This window comes from Ammodytes marinus (genome assembly GCF_949987685.1).
Source record: "Ammodytes marinus genome assembly, chromosome: 14".
NCBI classification, from domain to species: domain Eukaryota; kingdom Metazoa; phylum Chordata; class Actinopteri; order Uranoscopiformes; family Ammodytidae; genus Ammodytes; species Ammodytes marinus.
In genome coordinates this window covers 28,990,851-29,006,901 of record NC_137218.1, presented here as the reverse complement: position 1 = coordinate 29,006,901, position 16,051 = coordinate 28,990,851, and the positions used below count along the sequence as shown (strand labels likewise).

The 16,051-nt window shown below is 42.7% G+C and overlaps 1 protein-coding gene across 1 annotated transcript in view; it reads left to right on the top strand.

Moving 5' to 3' along the window:
* Positions 1 to 15,663, top strand: part of map6a (microtubule-associated protein 6a) — a 22,742-nt gene extending 7,079 nt beyond the window's left edge. Inside the window, exons 2-5 of the mRNA XM_080041581.1 lie at positions 10,741 to 10,957; positions 11,119 to 11,324; positions 13,997 to 14,107; positions 15,331 to 15,663. Of these exons, the coding sequence (XP_079897707.1) occupies positions 10,741 to 10,957; positions 11,119 to 11,324; positions 13,997 to 14,107; positions 15,331 to 15,472 (676 nt within the window). The 3' untranslated portion in view covers positions 15,473 to 15,663. The remainder of the gene's footprint in view (positions 1 to 10,740; positions 10,958 to 11,118; positions 11,325 to 13,996; positions 14,108 to 15,330) is intronic.
* The last annotated feature ends 388 nt before the right edge of the window (positions 15,664 to 16,051 follow it).

Sequence of the window (16,051 nt, the reverse complement as noted above, 5' to 3'; positions counted from 1 at the left end):
ATTTCTAGTAGGCCTATCTGTCTAACAAACAATTAGGCATATCTGTGTAACAAATATTGTTGTGGAGAGAGATTATATTCTGGTAAGAAATAGCTTAGAAGCCGCTGTGGTGCATCTGGTAAAAATGCGCAGAGGATGTATAGTCCAAATGGGGTTTAATGAAAGAATGCAGAATAAACATCGGTGGTTCACAACTGTTGGAATGAGTGTGGTTCTGTAAATAGACAAATACAGAAAGAATACTTAGCCACACATAATACAATGCTGCTTATACACACCAGGCTAATAACAATATTACAGTCAAACAAACAGTAATATAAAACATGACAGCGATCCCTTAAATAATTAAATAATATGCGTCACGTTCATATGTTACATAGGCTAATGGCGTTCTGACGCTGCCGTTGCATTAAAAACATTATACAGTACAGAAAAACGCTAGTAATGGCGATCTAACAATCAACATAAAACGCCCTTACATAAGCATAAAGGGGGAGGTACTTACAGGTATATGAACGCACATAATACCGGAATAATCAACAGTTAAAACACACGGCCAAATCTCTCAGGCCGTCCGCGCAGAAGTCCGCTGTCACACTGTTCCCTCGGCAACTACATCACCCGCTCGCTCTCTAATTAGATGCACGAGAGGAGACGTCAGATGTGCATGCACCGAAAGCATGACCATACGTTAACACTGGCTGCTCACGTGAACAGCTGTAGTGACTAACCAACGGCCCTTTACAACAAATATATAATTATCCTGACTTCCAAAAGCTGCTTGTCTGAGTCATGGTCTGAGTGTGTGTCTTTTCCTGGCTGAGGACAGAAAGCCATTCTGATACTTGTACTTTACAGTACAATCATTGAATGAAGCTGTCAAATGTACCGGCACTTATAGCTGTCAAATTTACAAATCGTCTTCTAAACCAATGAAATTGAGAGTTCATGGTTTTCCACCAATGAAATGACGTTCGGGGAGGGACAACGCTTTTGACCAATGAACGAATGAACTGAGTTTGGGGCGTACAATTCTGACCAATGAAATTAGTTCGGGGCGTGGCCCCATCCTATTTCCGGTGGAGCTCCATTTTCAATGGTTTCCCCCATGGGTCTGCAAATAGGTACTCTTGGGATAATCGGCCATCGGAGAGTCTGGAGGGGGCGGGGACACGAATCTGTTTGGTGTGTTCGGTGACGTTGGCCGTCGTAGATGTCGTCGGGCTTCTTTTCAGCCAATGTTCAATCGGCGTCGGCAGTCTTTCAGTCGGAGCAATTTGATTGGTGGAGGGCTAGCGAATCAGTGAAGCCCGGAAGTGAGGCGGGTAGCACAAACAGCTGACAACAGTATCGCATCGCTAGCCATTGTTTTAATGTGTTTGTTACGTTCAGCGAGTACTCACATGCATCAACCCTTGTTGACTGCTCGACACCATGCTCAACACTCTATGCTAAAAATGGTGCTTTTTATGGTCCATAGATATAATACGTATTTATATCTATGTTTATGGTCTAGAGCAGGGTTTTTCAAAGTGTGAGAGAGTGAGCCCCCCCTCAGAGAACAAATTTCAGCGGAGCCCTCCCTCCCCCCCAATTTTTTTTTTCTAAATCCCTGTGTGTTTTGAAAGATCTTTTAATTATTTTACAAATTTAAACATATTTTTTAAACATTCTAAAAAAATGTGTGCGTTTTTAAACAAATTTTATTTGCCAGCGCCTAGTGGCAGGTCTGGGAATGCCAGGCTATGAATCTGGTGCACTTTGAAAGGAAAATTAAGAGGCTAAATATGAGGAATTTTGTGTGAACAAATAATTTGGAGACACTGGGTCTGATGAATTAGAAGCTATTGAAGAAAGACACATGGATTTTCCATAAAAATATTAATTTAGGGGGCGCCTTTAGCTCAGTTGGTAAGGCGTCTCCCTCCCGGGCCGGGCCCAGCAGCAGACCCGGGTTCGATTCCCACTTGCGGTCGTTCTCTGCATGTCACTCCCCTCTCTGCCCCATTTCACCTCTGTCTCTCTGCACTATCAAATAAAGCATACAAATGCCCAAAAAATATATTAAAAAAAAATATATATATATATATTAATTTAAAATAAAAAAATGTATGCAGGGTCCTCTGGGTTGGGCTTGGTGCTCTTTTTCTTTAACAAGACCTATTTCTCTGTAATATAATGAATGCATTTAAATGCCGTGAGAAGAACGAAGCAGAAGAACTCTTGTCCAGCTATGCCGTGATCTTAATATAAAAAACACAAACTCAAATCTATTTATTTATTTATTTTTTCACATATTCATCCGCCCCCACCTGCCATAACCCCGCGCCCCCCAGTTTGAAAACCTCTGGTCTAGAGAGCTGTCCATCACTTCCGGCTTCCGTATTTTTTTGGGCCACAATACAGATTAGCGCCGTCTGCTGTTATGGAGACATTACGTCCTGTGCAAGCGCAGAGCGTACGGCAAGTCAGTAGTTGACTTGCCCCCCCCCACTAATGTATTGTATAGTGTCATAAAGATAGATTCTAAATAGTAACTTTGATTTAGTTAATTAAGAATTTGTGGTCCATTGTCTTACTGATTTTTTAACTGATCTTTTTATCGCTTATGTAAATATTGATTATTTGATTATGATTTCCTCAGGGAATGAGTCCTTACCCCAAGTGAAGGAGTTCGGGTCTTGTTTGCGAGTGAGGGAACAATGGAGCGTGAGATTGGCCGGAGAATCGGAGCAGCAGGGGCGGTTTTGCACTCGCTTTACCGCACTGTTGTGACGAAAAGAGAGCTGAGTCGTAAGGCAAAGCTTTCGATCTACCGGTCAATCTTTGTTCCTACCCTCACCTATGGTCATGAAGGCTGGGTAATGACCGAAAGAACGAGATCGCGGGTACAAGTGGCCGAAATGGGCTTTCTCAGGAGGGTGGCGGGCGTCTCCCTTAGAGATAGGGTGAGAAGCTCAGTCATTCGTGAGGAACTCGGGGCAGAGCCGCTACTCCTTTGCATTGAAAGGAGCCAGTTGAGGTGGTTCGGGCATCTGGTAAGGATGTCCCCAGGGCGCCTCCCTAGGGAGGTGTTTCAGGAGCGTCCAGCTGGAAGGAGGCCTCGGGGAAGACCCAGGACTAGGTGGAGAGATTATATCTCCACGCTGGCCTGGGAACGCCTCGGGATCCCCCAGTCAGAGCTGGTTGATAAAGAGACGTTTGGGGCTCCCTGCTCAAGCTGCTGCCCCCGCGACCCGATTTCGGATAAGCGGTTGAAGATGATGATGATTATGATTTCCATAAATGGATGTATGTGGGACACATAGAGAATCATGGAGACATCATTTACATACCATTGTAAAATTCTGTGAATGTCTTATTTGTATTTGTACTGTAGGCATTTCCAGGGAGCTGTTGGCCTGCTTGCAACACACTTTGATTGGTGCTTAAAAATTGACCAATGATTTACTTATATACATTTGATTCTACTTGTATTACTCTAATCCCGGCTGGCTTTGCCAATAACCTGTCATCGTACGTTTGACTCTGAGGCGACTTACAGTGCTGACATTTGCAGGCATTTGTTTTTCTTCTTCTGTTTCTCTTGTTGAGGGATCTGGATGGTGACATGTTGGGGCTGCACTTACTACACTGGCACAGTTCCACCCACGTCCGTGCCTGTGTTTGGTGGTAGTGACAAGGCTTTTGTCTGTACGTCCCCTTCACAACAGCAGCTCAGCAGGGCCAGCCATCCAAAGCAGCCTAATGCTGGGCTTACACTACACAACTTTTCACACGATTTGACAGTCGCAGACAATCTTCCAATGTCGGACTGAAATCACGGGAGTCGTGCTGGAGTTGTGGCGCGAGCCCGTGATCTCAGTGGTTTGGTATAAGGTGGTCTTCCGACCCGATTTCAGCCAGTCTTCTCCCCGTCTTGACGTTCCGACATTATCAAACAGGTTTGATATTATCGTTATTCTTAAAGGGTTGGCTCAAGCTAAATGACGTGAACACTGTCACACTCTCTCCAGAACCAAACACAACGCAGGAGGCCTGTGAGGCACTTTTTTCGGACACTTTTACATAGCAGCCTCGACACGCGCAACCTTAACACTCTACCGTCAAATACAGGGTTAGGAGTGAGAGTTATTTGCGGACGATATCAGCAAATAAAGTTAGTCAAATAACTACAGGATGTCCCCCGCTCGGAATATTGAATTCACTTTTTTTTTATTAAATATAATTCAGGGCTGTACAGTGCGACAGTTTTGATTGCATTTGATTGTAAATTGATCACGTGCGATGATGAATACGAATCCATTCGCACTCGTGCGACAGGCTGCTAATGAGGAGAGGCTGTCTTAGAAACACAGAGGAGCGCTGCACAACACTGCTTAGAGGGCTCTACATTAACACTGCGGGTAAATGAGTCTTAGGCAAGTAAGTTATTGAGTCCACCCTCCACTTTGGCTGGTGAAAGATGTGTGCTCGGGATCTGTGCTCGTGCAGCGATTCTAGGTATAAAAACTTCACCAACGGCAATTACCGGAAGGAGACGGCACATTACCGCAGTTAAGGTAGCGCGTGTACAAACAGAACATTTCCTGTGCGCCTTCACATTAAAAGCCTGTTACTAGCCAAACGTGAGTTGACTTTTATTTTGAAGCCGGTAACAGGAAGTTAGCGCTTTTTTTCTAGCTTGAAAGGCAACTCCTTCAGAGTTGAGCAGTCAACAGTAGCCTAGTCTATTTAAACAAAGTTTTAAATAAGCCACTGAAAAGCTACTCCCAACACATTCACAACAACCTATTTAATTTATCCTAAATTGTACCAATATGTATACTTATTTATTTAATAGGCTATGTTTAATGTTTTAAAGTTTGGTTTTAATTAACAGAAGGACATTATAATAATAATTCTGAATCAGCAAAAAAATTGCAATTGGCAGGTTAGATTCTTTTTTCTAAATTGCAATCAGTGCACCCCTATTAATTTTTCTACAATTATTACTGCACACACTAGGATATCATATTAATTGTGAATCTCAAATGAGACCAGGATGACATGCTCAAAGGTAATTAGAGCAAAATGCAAGGGTTAAGGTTATGCAAGTTTTCAATCATAGCCTACTTTGTGTGCTACCAAATTTATTTTTGTGCTACTGAATTTTTTTGCTTGCTAGCACTAGTGCTACCACCTAAAAAAATAAGCGTACAGCCCTGTAATCACAATCGCGTTTGCAGTTTTTAACGTGATCATGCATGACACAAAGCCTATGTGATGAGGGCATATAGTTGTTCATACACCCAGTCCATTTTACCTGCTAAAAAAACTTTTTATTTGACTGAAATCACTTTTAATCCCCCATAGCAGGATTTGAAATAATATTAATTTCAAAAGGAATCTAGTTGTAGTCTTGCAATGTGAGACCCTCTGTCTTTTCAAAATCTCACTCTGTGACTGAAAACTCAGAGAACTAATGACTGATTGTCCTCAGGTGTAAGTTGATTGTCTTTAGATGTGAGAGGGTTTCAGTTTTCAGTTTTTTCAAGTCTTTTAAAAGTCGTCTAAGCCTAGCATTAGTCACTCAGGACCTATCATACAGTATGGGAGCATTGCCTGGGCCTCAGGGACTGAACATCTTAAAGAGGCCCTATTATGCTTTTTCAACTTTTTTGACTTATAAATAATGTATAATGATGTATAGTCATGTTTAACCATACTAAAGTGTCAAGTAATGACTTGCATGCATTTAGACGTATTCCCTGCTGACCGTCTGGGGTGGCTGTGCAGAGCGCTAAACACTAGGGCAGCCGGTCGCAATTCACATGTTCAAATTTCCAAGAATTATTACGTAGAAAATCTGGATTTTTCCATGTATGGTAATGCTGCAACGTGCTCAGGCACGCTCCGGCCATGCCCCCACCTGCCTGCTCAAATCTGCCCGCGCGCCGCTGAAAGTATTCCGGAAGGTAACCAATCACAATGGAGGGGGGCGAGGGGGGGAGAAGCACAAAGCCGAGTGTGGACAGAGAATGCTGAAATCGCTGAGATGAGAGGAAGAGCTTCCCGAAAATCTACATGTTTTTTGTGCTGTGATTTGTGTCAGGTTGCTCTATAGGAGTCATTAATGAGAAATTAAGACCAGAAAAGTAGTATAACAGGAGATCTTTAAAGAACAAAGCAGAGACAATGCAGAAGCTGAAAATAGAAGGGGGGATTTTAAGAGTAATGATGTAAATATCTCCACGATCCGCTACCGAATTTTAACAGTTAGTTGCTAGCTATGGTGGATCACCCACTTTGTATACATGTCAGTTCTACAGACCCTAGGCTGTGTATTAACAACAGATTTTCATCAAAAACTCAACATTGGAAGTATTGTAGGAAACATTATTGAATTTTATGAAAAATTCTTTTAAAATATGCATATTGAAATATGTTTTGTTGTTGTTTTGTATATATTGATCTAAGTCACATTGTGGATTATTGAACTTTGTTGTAATGAAACCAGAAAACACCTTATGCATCCTGATGATGAAAAGATTACCCAAAACATGGAGAATACAGCTGGGTGTGAGCCCAGCTGTATTCTCCATGTTTTGAGGGTGTTCTGACAAGTTATAACACCCTCATAATACTGTATGTACAGTATCTTGATGCAGCAGTGACATGACGGCCACTGAACCAAGTAAGACTCATTTTAAAATAAGTAGCGAGTACACACAGAGACCAGGCACACAGGATTTATTGTTGCACAGTCATGTGTCCATGAATAGCAGCAATGTTGGTGCAGACCGGTGTTTCACACTGTGACTCGCAATCTGCCTCTTTCTCAGCCTGTCACACACACACACACACACACACACACACACACACACACACACACACACACACACTGTGGTGTCATATGAGTGCTTTATGCCCTTGGCCTTGGACATTGTTGTGTAATCAGTCACTGCATGGTGGCTTCTTGGCCCATGGAGCAATGAGAGTGGACTTTAGTCCTGTTACATCATCACTCTCTCCTCTGCACCACTGAAGGGACTTCTGCGGCCTTGTCACTATCACTGTCCTTTTGGATCATAAATAGTTTGCTTTAGAGATGTTGCTATTTGGACAATTTATGCTCCTGCTTTGTTTAATGAATGAATGGTTAAATGTTAGCGGCTGACGGCTTATTAGGTTTAGATGAATGGGAAGTAATGATAGAGTTATGAAGATGAGACTAGAAAGTTCAAACATTTTGACTTTTAATTGAACATCCTTTGAATCATTTGTAAATGTCCATCTATCAATGTATTAGTATGTGACCAGATACCTAAAGACATCCCCCTCAGCCTCAGCTGTACTCAGTGTTCAGTGCTTGCTTTGTCCTTGTGAGCTTGTTAGCATGCTGACTGTAGCATTTAGCTCACTGCCTCACAGAACTGCTAGTCATTTAAGTCCAGGTATATGCAGCAGTACCAACATGAGTAACGACAACCAGCACAAACATGATATACCCTCTGGGAAATAATGATGCGACTCAAAGCCAGGACACGACTTGTTGTTTATGCTGTGAACATGCTATATCGTAACAACCTCACCACGAGAACATCTGAGGTCAGAGCCCGGCTTCCACACTGACGCAAACGCAGACAACTTAGGTCCAGTCTCAATGTAACAGTCAAAAAAGACAAATGACAGAGTCTGTGACATGCATTAACTGAAATAGGATCACACACTCTCCAGGGTTGTTTTCTATAGCTGTCTCTTATTCATTTGACATCTTTCCCCTTGACTGGGGCTTACAAGCTCCTAATGAGCCTGGCCTTGTCTGCTCCTTTATCCACATTGTGCCTCTGCCTAGTGTAGTGCTTCTCTGTACTTCTAGCTTTAACAGAGACTGAGCCTCGGCTACAGTGCTGACGCTGTCATTGCTCACCCTGAATTGTGTTGAGTTCAGGGATGGACTGGCCATCGGGCGTACCGGGCAATGCCCGGTGGGCCGGCAGGCATTTTGGGCCGGGCCGGGTCCATTAAAAAAAAAAAAATCAATCAATATCTTTTTCTTTTTTTTTTTTAATGGACCCTTCCCTCTCGGGAGTGCCATGGACATATAAATGTGCGTGCAGGCTGTCAACTTCACCTGAAAGTTAAATAAAACTTTGTCCCAGGCCATTACTCATTATGATTGGTTCTAGGCTGGGCCTGGCCCAATCACACACACAGCAGAGGGCCGCCCATTCAGAGGCTGCATTGAATTGTATTATCACGCATTCAACTTCTACTCGGTAATTATGAGCATCTGACGATGTTAGTTGCATTCAGGGCCGTCGGACTGCGGATAGGCTTGGGGGGGGGGGGGGGCAAGGCAGAGGGGGGCTGCACCCAAAAAAATAAAAACTTATTTTTTTTTTTTTTTTTACTGGCTCAATATAGGCCCCTGATCTTTGAAGGCCCAGAAACATTTTATTTAGGGAAAACAAACATATATCTGGGGCCTTTCATTCGTCAGTACATTTTTGTTATTTTTTAAATAACATTGTTCGGGGCTACGAAGATCAGGGGCCTATATCGGGCCATTAAAAAATACAAACAAAGGGAAAAAATTCCCGGAGCTGACTGGATTTTTTAAACATGTACATTTCTTCTTTCTGCTTTTTGGTCATTCTGTGTCTATAAATCATTCCAGAAAATAGTACTAAATAGCTTACATAGGAAACAGTTGATTTAGCCTTAGTTTTCTCCTCAAAGTGCACCAGATTGATGAATTTTACTCTAACATTTAAAAAAAAATCTTTTACGCGTAAAAAATCAGGTACGCGTAATGATTTGGTAATTCATCAATAGAAACACTGTGTTGTTATCTGGCTCAGAGAGGGACCAGTCACTCATACGTTTTGGACTATAGACAGCTTTTACATGTTTGTATTGTAAGACCGCCTCTCAGAGGGCCCATCAAGACTTCCTGTATAGGGGCCCAGAATTTGGTGCAACGCCTCTGCCTCCGCATATCGTATAAATAATCATGGTGGGCTGCCATTGCCAATAATGCCAGGGCCGATTTTTTGTCCCAGTCCAGCCCTGGTTGAGTTGGACACTTCCTGTTTTAGTGAGTGCACTGCATCATCTGAATGGCCTGAACCAGAGAGCCCTCTTTGTATCTACAGCAGACCCAGGGCAAACCCCCCTTTAAAAAAAACAGACATGGAATGTTGTAAAGGTTGTTCACCAGTGGTATTTCAGGAAGCAGGGTTTACAAACTCTGAGTTTTAACCCTGCGCTCTGAGTTGGTCAACTCAGAGCTCAGGGTTGATAAGTAACTCTGGGTTTTGGGTTTCAGAACAGTGGATCAGCGTTGGGTCAATCAACTCTGAGCGTGTTCACTCTGGGTGGAGCGTGTGCTTTAAAGCCATCGTCAATAGATCGCTGATAACATGATTCACCATGGAAACAGAAGAAACAAATACTTGATCCTCCCACTTCTCCACTTCTCAAAAAAGAAAAGAAAAAAAAACTTCTCCGCTCCTCCCACTAGAGTTAGACATACCAATGAATGAGTTTGTGGTATGGAGAAGAATTAACAGGGATATTGTCTCATAACTCTGATCTAATCACCTCGGCAATTCGGAAAAAAACAGGGCAAACATTTTTTGTCAAGAGAATCATTACGCTTCGTATGAGAAGCAATAGTTTTTTTTTAAAGTTACGCATATCAGCAGCAGCAAAAGTATTAAGCTGGTGCTGCACATCATTTCTGACAGTGTTTTATATTCGCTGTATAATATGTTGGCAAGCTGTAGCCTAATACTGTGCAGTAAACAGACTGTCGCTTCTTTTAAATGGGGAGTGAAATACATTAACGTCAGACACATTAGGTGACGGTTTCCATTGAAGAGCCTGATTGATTTATTACCAGGAAAACAGTAAACTTCAGAACAAATTGGAAAGGATAGAGAGAGAGAGAGGGAGAGATGCAGTGTGATATATAAAGTACTTTATTATGCACCTGGTATGAAGCTGGTGTGATGGTCCTCTGTGGAACAGAGATCCAGAGGTTTCAATGAGGCCAGCCTGACAGAGGCCAGCCTGACAGAGGCCAGCCTGACAGAGGCCAGCCTGACGGAGGCCAGTCTGACAGAGGCCAGCCTGACGGAGGCCAGTCTGACAGAGGCCAGCCTGCTGTGTGAGGACCAGAGAATATCAGATTGCGTCCTCCCACCTGCTGACACACTCCCCTCTACTGTAGTAATGCACTACTTCACTTCAGACATTACTAAAATAGTGTCTACAATAAAAGTCATATCTCTTTTATAGAGATTTATTTTAGCTATGCTCCAACAATGGAGCTTTCCATTAAACATATCTCTTTAGTTTTGTTTCTCATTCCGCACAAAAAAACACAAAGTCTTAAATGACAAGATCCTTTTTATGAAAGGAAATGAGGCTAGTTTTTCCATGCTGACGCACTATATGTTAAGCTACCCGTCTCCTGGCTGTATCTTCATATTTAGTGGACGCATATGAATGCATTGTAGATCTTCTCAACTTTCTGCAATACAGCAAATATGCATAAAACATTTTCAACAATTCCTTTAACTTGAGACTTTTCATGCTAAAAGTAACCAAAAGGTCTCGGTTTATCAGAAGTATTCACAGAAGATGAATTAGGCAACATCTCGCTCATTAATCATCATTATAGTTGGGTTTGAAAGCGCAACAAGCACAACACATGTTCTTATGCTGGCTTCCTTCCATCTCTCCACACAGGACTGAGTACAAGGCTTACAGAGACGTCAAGCCAACAAAGATGATTCGGGCCAAGTCCCAGTACCTGCCCCCGGCCGGGAAGTCCAGCATAGAGACCAGCTACAGCGCCACATACAAGGGTCAGCAAGGCCCACTGCAGTCTGCTGACAACAAGGCTGTGGACCGCAGGAGGATACGCAGCCTGTACAGCGAGCCTTATATCGACCACAGCAAACAGGTGAGGAAAGGGGGAGCTGAAAATATCTTGATAGTACTAGTAGTGTTGTGGAATTCTTTGCCATGTTAATCTCAATGCACAGCACAGTTTTTTTTACAAATGACTAGCCATTAACGGAGGCTTTTAAAGGACTCTCTTTTCCGCTATCCGACATCTTTTAGGTGGACAGGTATAGCGCCCCTCGCTCTAAACCCAAAAGGCCTGCTGGAGGCACAGGGGCGGGCCCGGGCAAGGCAGCCAAGAAAGCCAAAGATAAGCAGAGCGCCACGCTCAGGGGAACCAAGAAGACCAGCTCGGAGAACCAGCCCGCCCAGGGGGACAAGGAGAAAAGTAAAGAGATGAACAACAAACTGGCTGAGGCAAAAGAGTAAAAACCATTCAGCACTACTTCTCCTTTTATATCCTATCTTTATTTTGGTGCGGGGAAACAAACACAGAGGCTGCAAAATTATAAAGGTTCTCATCTTTAGCTCTCATCTTTCCTTCTTTCTTTCCCCTCCAGCTTCTCTTTGTTCAGTCTCCTTCTCTGTCTCTCTCACTACCTTCAGCCTTTGTATACTAGTAATAGATGATGTTTGGGTTCAGACATGACAAGCTTTTGCTCCTCCCATATCATGCTTTTTTAGATTGCTATAGTAACGAGTGGGAGGGAGCATCCTCTCCCTCCACCCACCACCCCCACTCTGCTCGCCGCTATATCCAGGTTGCCATGGCTACTGGCTGCCTGGTTAGCCAATGGATGGCTCTTGCTGCATGGGCCCACCAAGCAATTGTGAAAGCAGTTTGCTGTGTGGAGTTTATCAAGGATTTTCCGGTATGTTCTTTTTTTTTTTACCTATTCAAATTGGCTCTTTGTACTGTATGTGGTTTCTACACAAATGAACAGCAAATCAGAAAATCTTTGATAAATGTTATGCTTTGATCCATGGCTTGTTTTGCACCGGCTCTATCATCTTTGCCAGTGCTCTGTGCTCCTGGTGGAGCTCACAGGGCTCTGAGTGTGTGTGGGGCAATTTCACAACACTTTGTTGAATCTCATTTTGTTATCCAGTGTCTCATTTTGAGCTGATGTCGGCTACACACAACAATGTTCAATTCATCTAAAGAGAAATACCCTGCTCGCCCATTCAGCATTTGCTCCGTTCATTTGAAACATTCATACAGTGGTATTTTAAGTCTCTCAATGCCATTCTGTAACACAAACCATGTGGGTCACACTGAACTGATTATGCATTGAACACTAGTCATTTGCATAGCAGATGAGCACACCCACCAAATGAGATAGTACTGCCATGCAGTCATGACAACATTTAACATAAGAGTAACAAGCTTTCTCAGCATCAGAGAGAGATGGGTTCAGTGGAGCCGAACAATGTTGTGTTGAGTGGTCCAGGTCGTATCCTGTCTGCCAAGCAAATAGCTTATAGAGCTGTCAATCTCAGTAGCCATAACTCAGTGTAAAAAAATGTCCGATCTCATTCTTATGTTATATCTGTTAATACCACATTTATTTTGAATACATCTCAATAAGACCATAGTGATGAGACGATACGTTCAATTGCTTCTGCTCCGGACTCCGATATGTGTCACGATCTGTTTCTGATTCAGTGTGGTTCTATTTCCTTTGGACAGTATGAGGCTGGATTTATTATTGCTCTGTCCGTCAAGTTCAACAAAGAGACATGTTTACATTCTGGTTTAATCCAAATGTCCCCAAGTAAAAAAAAAAGAAAGTTAAGTAAGTAATTCTGTACAAGTTTTTTTTTTGTTAAACCTAATTCTAACCTCTCTTGTATATATAGCTTGTATGTGTCTATATGTTATTGCAGGGCTACGTGTTTGAAACTGCACCTGCTCCAAAGCATCTAGCAGTGCTCTCTGAGTCTTACTACTCTATATCAATATATAAAGAGAGAGAGAGAGAGATGCCTTTTTCACGTTTCAAGATTTTGGATTAGAAGAGCACTGTATAGTGTAGTCATGGGTCAACCCATCATTGTGTTACACCCCCCCCCCCCACACACACACACACACACACACACACACACACACACACACACACACACCACACATACACACACCTCACTGTGCTCATCAGCTTTGCTATTCAGCATCCTTGCCTCCATTCTGAGTGGATGACTGTACCATATTTCGTGAACCATCACCACTGCCACCATGTCTATCCGAGTTGAGCATGTGCCTCATAAGGGATGGGGGCCCGACTCGTTAGCATTTTGCAGCCTTTGGTTGGGTGGACCCGTTAGTCATGTAACACAAGGGAGGGGGCTTGTAGGTGCAGCCAATGTAGACGGTGCTTACTAGCACACCACAAACCCCTGTGCTATCTTTGTGATTATTAGGCAAATAAGGATAGAAAGTATGGTAAAGAAAGGTTTGTCTTTTTTGGGGGATGACTGTGTCGTGTTTGTGTTTCTATCTGCTTGCTTCGTATTTAATGCAACATTACAAATAAATGCAAACAGCAGAAAAAGCAGTGTCTTCCTCCTTTTCTTTTTCTCTTGGTGAGGGGTTAGCGGTTGCAGGTTCTTGTCCCAGTCTTTTGTCTTTGTGAAACAGACAACATTAAATACAATCCATCCACATGGAAGAGAACTTTGCAACTTCTTTCCCACGCCGCATTCTGGCATGAGCTCTGACATCTCCAGCAGGCCCCTGCATGTTGCCCTCACGTGAGCAGTGAAGAATATATTATTGTTGCATCCCGTCTCTAATATATTCCAATAACTCATCCTGACTGATAGAACAACATGCATGTCAAAGGATGTCCACTTTAAACTTAACCCAGAATAAGATGTCATGTGCTGCCTAGGCTTCTAGTTAATCTACAACTCATTATGCAAAAAAAAAAAAAAAAAACACCCACACAATGTTTGATATTACATCTGCTGGCATCCCATTGTTCTTCCTCATACTTTATTCTGGTGTCATGGTTAGTGTATTTGGAGAAAGTCACATTTGGATTGATGCTGTTTCCAATTGTGTCGTGTGCTAACGAGTGACATTCTGATTCATTTGAAGGGTTGTGCTAAAACAGTACCACTACATACAACTCTGCCAGCCAATCAGAGACATTGGCTGGGTGCAGACTCTAAAGCAACACCTGTGGGGCTGTGCTCTACCCGATCCCAGGTAACCATTCAAAGAAATAGACCACCACTACGAGCAAACAAACGCCACTCATTCCAATTCATACATGCTGTTGGAGTTGTGATTTACTTTTGTTTTTTCTATTACAGTGGCACAGTTTTTTTTTTTTTTTTTTTTTCAGGTGAACCACTATCTCTGGGCTTCTCCTCAGGTCATAAAGCCCTCTGTATTTCTCTTCCATATGGACACTAAAGGACACATGGTTCCTTAAGGAGCCTTTTCTAAAGGAGGCCTAAAGTTTAGTCCAGTCATCTCCAACCATCCTTGACCCCTTTGTCAGCTGCTGTAATGTACCCACTGTTCATGGTTCAAACAAAGTGCATGTTGAGTTATCCGCCCAGGGAGGAGATCACCATTCCCCCCATGTATGAGGCAGTTAACATGTTCTAAACTGTAGCCCTCTGCATCTTGCTTTGTGTTCACTGGGGAAATGTTTCATACTATTTTTTTTTCTCATTCTAAATGTTTTCACTGAAGCATGCTGCCATGTTTTCTGTTGGACCTGCATTCTGATGTTATGTTAAATGGCTTGGTCTAGACTCTGAGTGTTAGCTTGGATATACCATGAGGGGTAAGTATGGGAAGCGGCTCTGCTTTGGAAAGAGATATTCCAAAAGAAAGTGTAAGTGCATGTTAAAGATCTTCTCTTTAATTGGCTAATTTACTTTCATTTAAATGTTTTGGGATTTTTTCTTTTTCCCATAGTGTACTGCATCTTACTTGTATCTATTCTTTCACAGAACACCCCAGGACCCTCATTACACTATTGGCATCCTGCAGGTCGTAATATCACTGTGACTTATTGAATGGGTCAAAGTGTAGATGTTAATGACTGGCCTGCATTGATCTTAATGTAAAGCTGTCCAGTGCTACATTAATAACAAACAAAAGCTTTAGCTTGCCATGGATTTTACAGTCAAGTTTTCAAAATACAGTGATTCAGTGATTCTATCAAGACCTACTTGACATTTTGACTTAATATCTGTGATAAGCAAGACAGGCAAATAAAGCATTGTAGCTATGTAGCAGCCCTGACACAGAAGCCTGATATATTCATCTCTGGAATGAGTGGTCACAGGGTGCTCAACTCAGCTCCAACCCACTGACTGCTTTGTGGTTTTGCCTGAGAGAAATGCCTCATGGTGTGTCTCTCTTTCTGTTTCCTTCTTCCTCTCCTGCTGTCTTAACCATGTTTGGCCTCCTAGAGAAGCTAGTGACCAGGTGGTCCGACCCGCTCATCATCATCCCCAGGGTGCTGCAGGAGGAGAACCACTGCTGGAGGGACCAGAGCCTCCGAGGAGCACCGCCGTCGTACGCTTTGCCCTAGACGGGAACCAGACTGATTAGTTCCACACCTCATACAGAGGCTGCTGCTCTGTACTGTAAATGTGTAGTATTGGCAACTATGTTTGGATTAGGAAAAGAGGTGAATCCCACACAAAAAAAGGAAGCCCACATATTTGAAACACGCATGTTTGAAACAGCTTTTGGCTTGGAGGTCGCAGCTGTTTAGACCCACCGCATTATTGCAAAAGGTGCTACATCATTTTGTCTGGTTTCATGCAGTTCATTTAAAAAGAAAAATATGTCAATATTATTAGAAATACCACACCGTCAAGTGCTTATACAACAATTACAATAAAACTGTACTGTATATTGATCAGTTTTAGTGTAAATAAATAAGCATAACTTGCAGATTGCCATACTGTATTGTAGTTTGTGTTGCATGGTCAGTCATTTTTACATAGGGCATGTGTGTGGTGGGAGGTGGGGAAGAGTTCAGCATGCAGCATCCTGAAATAGGATGCAATGTGACACTTGGCCAATTAGGAAGAAGTGCATAGCAAAGTATATAACTTTGGGATAGCAGCAACTGAAGGACACATATGATGGAGCTGTTAAGGGCTTTGCTCCGTTTTAACATTT